We start from the raw sequence: 10883 nt of genomic DNA on the forward strand, positions 1-10883 counted from the left end.
TTAAGAACCTAGGATGTTGGCTTACCGACACCTAGATAAATTGCGAAGAAATTTGTTGTGTTATCGAAGCAGCGTGGGAAGCGTTTTTCAATTATAGAAAAGTTCTTTCCAATAGAAACTTGGATGTGAAACTACGCCTCCGGTACCTTAAATGCTACGTTTGTCTGTTTTGATGTACGGTGCTGAGGCATGGGCATTACGTGTAACGACTGTGATCAAATTAGGGGCGTAAAACGGTGTGCTACCGACGGACAATGAAGATTTCGTAGACAGACAAAAAATCAGTACCGAAGAAGACTTACCCAAACTTCGAAAGAGCGTTGCTACAAACGATAAAGCGGCGCAAAACCGCATATTTCGGTCATATTATGAATGGTCCTAATAATTAGTTATTGGAACTTAGTGTACAAGTCAATATCGAAAGCAAACGGGGTGTTGGAAGAAACCACATGTCTTGGTTACGTAGCATCTGGGAGTGGACAGGATTAAGGGCTCTTGGGCAGTTGGTTGAAGCAGCATGAAGCAGGAATAATTTCTATAATATAATAATAAATATTTTATAATTTTGCTAAAAGTAAAAAAGTAAAATGAATTTTGTATCATTCCCATTTATGTAAAAATGAATGGTGAAATTAAATGAAGTTGTTACTGGGATCGTGGACTTTCTGTATTACGAATTTGCAATAAAGAAAAAGATATTAAAGCTTTAAAATTTAAAATATAAAAAGCTTTTACTACATCAACACTTTAGAAAATGAAAAGCCGGCGCAAATTTCAAGCTTTGAAGGTCTCACCTAAGGAATCGACCGGTGAAGTAACATAAATCGTAATAAAATTTTGCTCCAGAAAATTCCTCCACAGTCGATTGTGGTTTATTTGTAAATGAGGATAAAGACAGTATAAGTTTTTGGCACATTCAGCAGGTTGGGCCATATAGCGTTTGCTTTTTGAACCACCTATTTTTTTGAGAATCGCAACACAAATGACATGGCAAATGTGTTCATAATTTACTTTAAGGTTTGACATTCACGAAACGGGACGCTATACGCTTGAACAAAATTGGGAAATATTGAAAACCTATTTCTAAAGTGGTGAGTCTTCTTCTTCTTCCGCGGTTACAGTAAATGGCGAGCGTTACCGTGACATGCTCAACGAGTTTTTGTTTCCACAAATTGAAGAAGATGACATGGACGACATTTGGTTTCAACAGGACGGTGCAACTTGTCACACTGCCAAAGTTACACTCGAACTTTTGGCTACCGTTTTCGAATTCCGATATCAATTGGCCGCCTCGGAGCTGTGATTTAAGCCCGTTGGACTATTTTTTGTAGGGAGCCGTTAAGGACAAATGCTATGCGAACCATCCAGAGACGATTGATGCTTTAAAACACGAAATCGAACTTGCCATTCATGAAATTGAAGCCAAAACAATCGAAAATGTGCTTAAAAATTGAGTTGATCGAGTGGCTTACTGTAAAGCCAGTCGTGGCAGTCATTTGAACGATATTATTTTTCATTCATAAATGACAATGTTCAATCTTCCAAATAAAAAAAAAAGTTTGAAAAAATATTCATTAGTTTTTTTTTATAGCCGATTCAAAAAGCAAATTTTACATGGCTCACCCTATAGAATGATTTTTTCCGATCGTCGAAGCCGTGCACTCGCTATATTTTAAAAACTGTTTCATTATTTTTAATTTCATTCCTATGATCCTCTATTAACTGTTTCCTACTCCTTTGTTTGGATAATTCATGAAGCTCATCTCTAATATCGTTTAATTTCAGGCTCACTTCATGTGCTTGCGCTTGAGCATTACCTTCCATCGCATGACGAGAATGGCGAGTTCCACATCCCATACCCGCCATCGAGCGAAATCTATGTATTCAACCGTTACGGTCAACATGTTGCCACCAAGGATCTCACGTCGGGCAAGACACGCTACAGCTTCCTGTATTCCAAGAACACCTCCTTTGGTCGACTTTCTACGGTCACCGATGCATCAGGCAACAAGATTCAGTTCCTGCGGGATTACAGTAACGTCGTCAGCTCCATTGAAAATACGCAGGATCACAAATCTGAAATACAAATAAACGGCATTGGTATTATGACCAAACTGAGCGAGAAGGGTCGTCAGGAGATCGAACTGGATTATGACAGTAACACAGGGCTACTCATGTCGCGCTCATCCGGCGGCGAAACTTACATCTATCAATATGATGAGTTCGGCCGTGTTACTGGTACCATCCTGCCAAGTGGTGAGATCGTTCGTATCACTTCCCAGCTTGCGGACAACAAAGGTCTTACCGTGTACGTGCACGCTTCCGTCGAGTCACTCTTCTCACGTGAACGCGGTGAAACAAATGAGCTGCTTGTGTTGGGTGGTGTACGTTCTACCTTCATGAAAAAGGGTCGGGAGAATGCGGACGCGGAAATCAAGCCGAATAACACACTTGTGATTCATAGTGCCAATGGCGTAGTTGTTGAATCATCGGCTGTTGCCAGACATCCCTTGCTCGAGGCGGCCTTACCAGTTGAGGCCGAAATGCTGGCAATGTGGTCGCACCAAAGCGTTACTATGGGCGAGGGCCTGACCAACAACATGTATTCTGTGTACAACTTAGTTGGAGATGTGCGCAATCCCCAACAGACACTCAACCGTGAGATTTGGGTAAACCAATCGCGTGTCATTGGCATAGAATATGACCAGTTTACAAATCGTGAGACGTTCTACGACATGAACCGAACTCCAATACTTATTGTGGCATACGATCAGTCTGGTTTGCCAAAGTCATATTATCCGACTAATGGGTACCCTGTGAACATTACCTATGATCGCTTCAATCGCGTCGAAGGATGGGCTTGGGGTCCGGCTGAGCTCAAGTACTCATATGATCGGCATGGTCTGCTCTCGGAAATCACCTCACAGCAAGACGGCATCATATCATTCGTCTACAACGATTGGAATTTGGTGTCGGAGATCGGTTTGGCAAGTCAGCGGAAGTTTGTGCTTCAATACGATGACTCCGGCGGCCTGCGACACGTGTTGATGCCATCTGGCACAAAGCACTCCTTCAGCATGCAGACTTCCATTGGCTTCATCCGATGCACGTATACGCCACCAGGTAGCACACGAGCCTACTTGCAACATTATAGCCACTCTGGTGCATTGCTGCAGACCATATTCCCTGGAGATGGTGCGCGCATTGTTTACCGCTACAACTCAGGCGGGCAACTGGCGGAAATCGTCCATGGAGATGGCAAAAGTGAGTTCCTCTACAATGACGCGACTGGTATGCCCAGCACTGTCTCGCATACCGAACGTGAACTGGAGTATCGCTGGGACTTTGAGTACACAGGCGGTTTGCTGAGTGAGGAGCGCATCGATTATGTAGCGAAGACAGGATTGAGCAACGCTAAATTCACCTACGAGTATGACACAGATTTCCGTGTCATCTCGATTCAAGGACGAATTGGTGGCCAGAATTTGCCTTCACAGAATTTCGCCTACAACCAACGCACAGGCCAGCCAAGCCTCATTGGGCAGTTTAAGATCATGCATCCGATGCTAAATCAAACTCAAGTTTACGATGGCACAGCCACTTTCACGCGCACTGTCGACGGTCGCTTCATGACGCAGAAAGTGACGCTGTCTATACATCGTCTGGAGGTGTTCCGCATGGAGTTTTCGTTCGGCATGCATGGACGCATCACACAGACTCGGACCTACACACGCAACATGGCCGTGAATACATACACCAATGTTAAAAACTACACTTGGGATTGCGATGGACAGCTAATTGGTGTTGAAGCTCAGGAACCATGGGGTTTCCGCTACGACGACAATGGAAATCTACTTTCACTGACATACCGCGGCAATACCATTCCTATGGAGTACAATACCCAGGATCGCATAGTTAAGTTTGGAGAAGGTCAATACAAATATGACATTCGTGGACTTGTAGCTCAAAATGCGCGAGAAGAGCGTTTCCACTACAACACACAAGGCCTATTGGTCCGAGCTACTAAGCGTGGGCGGTTTGATGTGCGATACTATTATGACCATATGAAACGTCTAACTACCAGAAAAGATAACTTCGGCAACGTTACACAGTTCTTCTACACTAATCAACAGCGGCCTTACGAAGTGTCTCAAATATACTCGCCACGCGATGGGAAACTAATGTCACTAACCTATGATGATGTGGGCCATCTCATCTATGCACAAGTGTACCGTCATAAATACTATGTTGCCACCGATCAAAGCGGCACACCGATCATGATTTTCAATCAGTACGGCGAGGATATACGGGAGATTATGCGATCACCCTTCGGCCACATTGTTTACGACTCGAACCCTTACCTGTTCCTGCCGATCGACTTCTGTGGTGGCATATTGGATCCCGTGACAGCTCTTGTGCACATGGGTGATGGCAAAGTCTACGATCCACTAATCGGCCAATGGATGTCGCCCAACTGGGAACACGTGTCCGAGCGCATCATAACACCAACGAAAATGCATCTGTACCGATTCAATGGCAATGACCCCATAAATGTTGATCACGATCGTAATTATCCAGCCGAGTTCTCTTCTTGGATGAAGACACTTGGCTTTAGTGTAAAGAATTTGATACCACAACTTACTCGCAACCTATGGGAACAACCTTCATTATGGGGTCGAGCGCCACATAACCCAATTGCACTAAACATGAAACGTCCTATAGACAATATTCCAACTATGGCGGTGGAGAGTGGTTTCTTAGCTCACCTTAATGTGCGGCGAATGTCCAACTTCGAGGACCTCTCAGCTCCGCCGAAATCCGCACTCAAGTTTGACGTCATGAATCCAACTCCACGCAACATAGGCTCGGATACTGAACCACCCTTCGGTAAAGGTATCGTCGTATCCAGAACCAATGACGGTCAGGCAATCGTATCAAGTGTTCCTGCAGCAAACGCCATCTACCGAGATGTTTACACATCTGTCTTTAATCGATCTAAGCTGCTGCCGTTCACATTCGTTGTACACAACGCCCAGCAGGACTCGTTCTTCTTTGTCAAAGAAGAAGCGTGGCGAGCCAGTGAAGACCGACAGCAACTAAAACGGCTCCAAGGCCAGGTCAATACCACATTCCACGAGAATTCCCGTGAAAATGGTAGTGGCAACAATTATTTAGACGTAAAAATCCACGGAGCTCACGCCATAATCAATCTACGATATGGCACCACAGTGGAAAAAGAGAAGCAGCGCCTAATGCATCATGCCAAACTGACGGCTGTGCGCAAGGCGTGGCATCGCGAAAAGGAAGCGCTACGCAATGGCCTCACCACAACCATAGAATGGAATCAACAGGAAATCGACGAGATTCTGAAGCAAAGCTATGCGAACAACTACGAAGGCGAATACATACACGACGTGGCACTATACCCAGAGCTGGCCGAAGATCCCTACAATATCAAGTTTGTAAAGAAGAAAGGAGCGACGGGCGGTACAGTCAGTGCAGTCGGTGTGGCGAATGCGCGAAAGCGCCGAAGAAGAGATGTGCAACTAAATAAGGCTGACGAAAAGGTGCTGAGAGAAGCGACAGCCTCTGGAAAGGCGGCGACGAAGGATTCGCTGAGGATCCTCGATAAGCGACAGCTACTGTTGAAAAAACTGCGCACGGACGTTGACTGCCTGCATAGCAGCAGCAACAACAACGGCGAGTGTTAGCTACAGGGATACAACAGGGGGGGATAAAGCAGACCATTAGCATATGGGTAGGAGAAACAGAAAATGAATTTGTGTTAATTTCAAATTGAAAAAAAAACATATTAGAAAATAATCACTAATTAAAAACTAGATTAGCCATTGAATATAAAAAGTAAGACGGAATAAATTGACTCAGTGAGAGAGCAGATGCAAAGTGAGAAAAACCGATTACTGATAAGAGCGATATTATCATTTTGATGGCCCTCGCCATCATTAAACTAAGGATATGAGCCGAACGAATAAAAAAGGAAAAAGTAAAACAGATACGTAGATTAATAGATGGATGAGTCCGTCATATATTTACAAGAAAAGCAGATTACGATAGTGAAAATAGAAACAAAATACCATAACAAATGCAAAAAACTAAATATGTTTTGTATGTGTACAGTAGTGAATAAATCAATATTAGTTGCGTAAGTATGTAATTATGCTATAAGATAATTTATGTCATACCATTTAAGAGACAACAAACATAAACACATACAAATGTACAATAATAGCAAAAGGGGAAATCAAAAGTTCACACCAATTCAAATGTAAACCAAAACAACAACAAAATTCAATGCAATTAAATTATCAAGCGCAGTCGGGAGCTGTGGCGCCCGAGCCAGCAGTAGCCGAACGGCCAAATGTAAAAAAACAAATAGCGGCTTTCTGGGGTACTCGAGCTTTTAGAGACTGGTCTAAATTTTACAAGTAGATATGCGAACGCACAGCAAACCGTTACAGACGAATTCAGATACACACACACGCACGCCAGTAGGTCGCCCTGTAGTTGCGAAGCGGTGAAATCAAATAGAACCAGAGAACTGAGGAGAAAAAAGTGGAAGTGGAAAAAGGGCGGAGAGTGAGAGGGTGAGCGGACATATAAAGAGCGGGAGATAGAGAGAAAGGGAAAGAGACGGAGAGAGAGAGAGAGAGAGAGGGCGATTGGAAGCGATCAATTGTAAAATGGTTCAAAACTTTTAATATATTTATTAATATTTACATTGCGTAGTTAAAACTTGTTAAATCCAAATGATTTGTAAAGTAAAATAAGACGGAAAAGATTAGTAAGTTGAGATTAATTAGAATGCTGCATAAGCTGTTTACGTAAAATATTCCTCCAAGATATAAGGGCTGAGTAAAGATGTCTAAAGTAAAAAAGAATTTATTACATATAATTAAAAAATTTTACATATAATCGAGAAAATTTTTAGAAGCAACTAAACCGTAATGCATTTTTAAGAGAGCTACAGGTTGCCGCTTTCTTCAATTTTACTTCGCCTGCCGTTTTGTTATAAATTATTAGTTATTTTTTTAAGTATTTTAAAAAGTTAACACTAAAACATGTGCGATAAATAACGATAAATAAAAAAGTACGAAACCAATAAAACAGTATTACAAAATAGAGCACTTTTTCATTTACAAAAATATGTTTATATGATTTTTCTATTCAATTTATATAATATTTGCCTATTAAACAAGGTTTGGGGAAAATTAATTTTATTGCTTTTTTATTTGCTTTTCAGTTTCAGTTTCTACTGTTTTTTGTTGTTTTTTGAAGTTCTCACCTTTCAAAAGGATAGTTTCAAATGTTGACAGAGTTGGCAATTAACTTCCGTCCATGTTTGTGCAAAGAAACCCCCGCAAATGAATACAAGTCGAAAACACTGCACAATTTGGCAAAAACTCTGCGCCAATCAAATAAAAAAATGTATAAGTTTTTGGCAAGTTCGCTCTAAAAATGTTTGTATTTATTTTCGCAATTGCGCGGTTCGCTTTTCTTATTCTTTAAACATTTTTTTCATTTCATTTTCTTCAAAGAAATTCGCATGGCTTATAAAACAGTCCAATGAATTTTTATTCTATAGATCAAAACTACAAACTGAAAAACAAAAACAAAAAAGGAAGTTAAAAGAGAAGAGAAGAACTTCCGAAGGTAAAAATTGCTGAATTAGTTGGGAGAATGAACTATTAAGTTACTGTTTTCCTACTCAAGAACTCCGTGAGAAATTGTTGCCAAATACACTGAATACACACACACGCACACTTGCAAAAATTCAAAAAAATTAGCTCTTACGAGAACTCGCACAGCAAACCGAAATTACAAAACTGCGCCGATGTAGAAAAAATTGTACAGCCAAAGGCGAAAATGTAAGTAATTAAGGGAATCCAAGGCAGCAGAAAAGCTCATAAAAATTAGAAATAGTGAAAAAAGCTAACCAAAATCAAACAATACAAACACTTGTTGTATGTATGTATGTATTACCTATATATGTATGTATAGATGTGTAGCCAGGCATACCACAAAAACTGTGTAAGCCAACAAAAGTTAGCAAAACCAGATAAACTAAGTAACAACCCCCGTTAAGGCGGTCGCCGCCGCTGATGCTGGGGTTGACGGCATCCTTACATGTCCTGCACATACACATAGAAATAGTATTAATAGCGCGATGTGTATTTTGTGTATAGTGAATAGCTGATAAATACGATATGCATGAACAGTAAAATATCACAAATACAACAAGAACAACTACAACAACAATAAAAGCACGCCAAGTCTCTCCTATTTAAAATAATGAAACCAATAAAATTCACCAGAATAAAACTTAAGTAAAAGTCTGCATGAGTGTGAAAGGCTGCGTGTGTGTGAAAGGCTACATGTGTGTGTGAATGTCAAAGCTTATTGACGGCAATTTTTAGGATATACGAGTACACGCCGAGGTGGCAGGTTTGCTCGTCATTAGCTGCCGATTTTGTAATCACCGTTTTTGGTCGCTGCTTCTATGATTTGCTGCGTATTTGTATGTATGCGGCTTCTTCCCTGTATTCGTCACTAGAATTAAAAAATCCGTGCTTCAGCAAAATGAGGTGATGCCATCAGAACGGTGATTGTTGTAATCTAAGTAAAGTTTGACTTGCTTACACTTCGAAAAAAATGCCAATTTAATGTATTTGACTATTATTTACTTTTAATTTACTATTAGGAGCCCCCTTTCAATCTCAAATTTTTAGCATCGTTGGCTCATTCGTCGCACTCTTTTAAACGACTCTTCGAAATTCGCACTGGCATAATTGTCATCTTTTATATTCTCAAAACTTATTACCGCAGCGAACGGCATTTCGGCGAGGCGAACGACAAATTATAAAAAAATTTTCTGAGAAAAGTAAGAATGCAGCTGCGCGAAAGTACATGGGAACTTAAAATAGTGCCCGAAAGGCAGTTAAAGAAACTTCAAATGCGTTCCCCTTTCAATACTTTTAGCTCCTTGATCAGAAAAGAGTTGCCGCAAAAGTGAAGTTAAGTTACTGGCATCAGCTTTTTTTCATTTTACCCAGCATCAATGAATCCACATATTGTAGGAATATTAAAAACTGTGCTTAGCTGTTAAAATCAATTTACACCCTCGCTACTAAAATTTGTTTATCCACTTTTCTGGTGGTGCATTTTGCATGATTTTCCTAATATTTTAATAATATCCTGCATAGGCATTAGCTAAGTCCCAATTATCCTATTTATACTGTAATTAATGTGATATAAAATTACAAAAAACCAAAAAACTTTTTTCACAACTCGTCGCGTAACTGCTTCTAGCAATATGTGTATGTATATGTAAATATATGAGCGCTTAAACATTTATTTAACATTTTTTGTTAATTTTTGTGTTGAGCAAACACAAAAAAATTGTAATCTAATTATTTTATTATTAATAAATTGCCAATATTTGCTAATTGCGCCAATCGGGCAATGTTTTTGGGAAAATGCGATTAACAGTCGAGTGTTTGAGCCTGTTATTAAAATTTAGTGCCACGCTGGAGAGGGCAACACAGCCAGAAACCATTGCACTCGCACGCGTTCGTGTATGGGCTTAAGAAAAAACACACACGCAGACACGTATGTTGGACTCTTCCCGCAGCGCCGATGCGGCAGCGATGTTTGCTTAAAACCCAGCAAAATTGGCAAGACTATGTAAATAAGTAGGACGTATTTGAATTTACACAAAAAGGCTTAGAATTAATTATGAATGTTAATTATATTTGAGCATAATTTTTAGATACACACATACATATGTACATAAATATATATACACGCATAGCCACTTATATAAGTAATTAGGTCCACATGCATACTACTTACATGTATACATATATATATATATATATTTAGGAAGAATTGTTGTTTTATCCTTTTTCCTCGTTTTTACAATTCGATAATAATTGGCAACCCGATCCAATAATTGAAAGAGCAGGAGTCAGTTACCTATAAATTTAACAAAAAACTGAAGGCAAAAAACCAAAAAAACCAAAAAACAACAAAAAAGTATTAGCTACCTACACACATACTACGATATGTGTACATGTGTGAGTGCTCACTTATAGAACGACAGGGAAAAGGGACTTTCCGTAACAGCAACACAAACAACAACAGCAAAATGTAGAACACCAAGCTCGCCATTGAAAGCAATAAAAAAGAACAAAGAACAAAGAAACAAAAATAAAAACAAAAACAAAATGTTATAATAAATGCCACTCAAAACGGCAAATAGAGTAAATGAAACCCGAAATAAATTTGTAAAAAGCAGAGAAATCGCATGGCAGTTTATTCAAGGCGAGTGCTTTAAAGTGACACAAGCGTCAAATGATAAATTTGGCCTTCCTGACAGACCAACAACACTTTAGCTTAATACATAATCAAGCTTAATGCAGTTATATTCGATACAAAATGGTGCGCATCCGAACTGTAAATATCTGATGAGAGGGAAATGCATTTACGCCATCACTCCTTCATACATACTTTCGTATGTGTGTATGTATATGTAGGATTAGTAGTATTAAATATTCAAAAAAAAATAAAAATAAAAATAAAAATAAAAGCAAAAATAAAAGCAGAAAAACGAAATGCAGAAATACAAAACTAAGCATTTAGACTAACTAGTTAAAAACCAGTTACAAACTAAATGGCAAAAATATGAAACAGGGAATCAATTCAAAATATTCTACTTGTATTTAAATGTTGTATGTATGTACACCGAAAATTCGGCTCTGAGTGGGCGCTGCGCAGCAAATTCTTTTAGCGGTAAGTGACTGAACATAAGCGTAGGAAATTCAAGAAAACAAAATGTAGGTATAACTATATTAACTAAAAAAGAT

The 10883-nt window shown here is 39.6% G+C and overlaps 1 protein-coding gene across 2 annotated transcripts in view; it reads left to right on the forward strand.

The window, feature by feature from the left end:
• Positions 1-7499, forward strand: part of LOC129239691 (teneurin-a) — a 335619-nt gene extending 328120 nt beyond the window's left edge. For both annotated transcript variants that reach the window (XM_054875401.1, XM_054875402.1), the window contains one exon: positions 1786-7499. In XM_054875401.1, the coding sequence (XP_054731376.1) occupies positions 1786-5711 (3926 nt within the window). In that variant the 3' untranslated portion in view covers positions 5712-7499. The remainder of the gene's footprint in view (positions 1-1785) is intronic.
• The last annotated feature ends 3384 nt before the right edge of the window (positions 7500-10883 follow it).

The sequence above is a fragment of the Anastrepha obliqua genome, chromosome 2 (assembly GCF_027943255.1).
Source record: "Anastrepha obliqua isolate idAnaObli1 chromosome 2, idAnaObli1_1.0, whole genome shotgun sequence".
NCBI lineage: Eukaryota > Metazoa > Arthropoda > Insecta > Diptera > Tephritidae > Anastrepha > Anastrepha obliqua.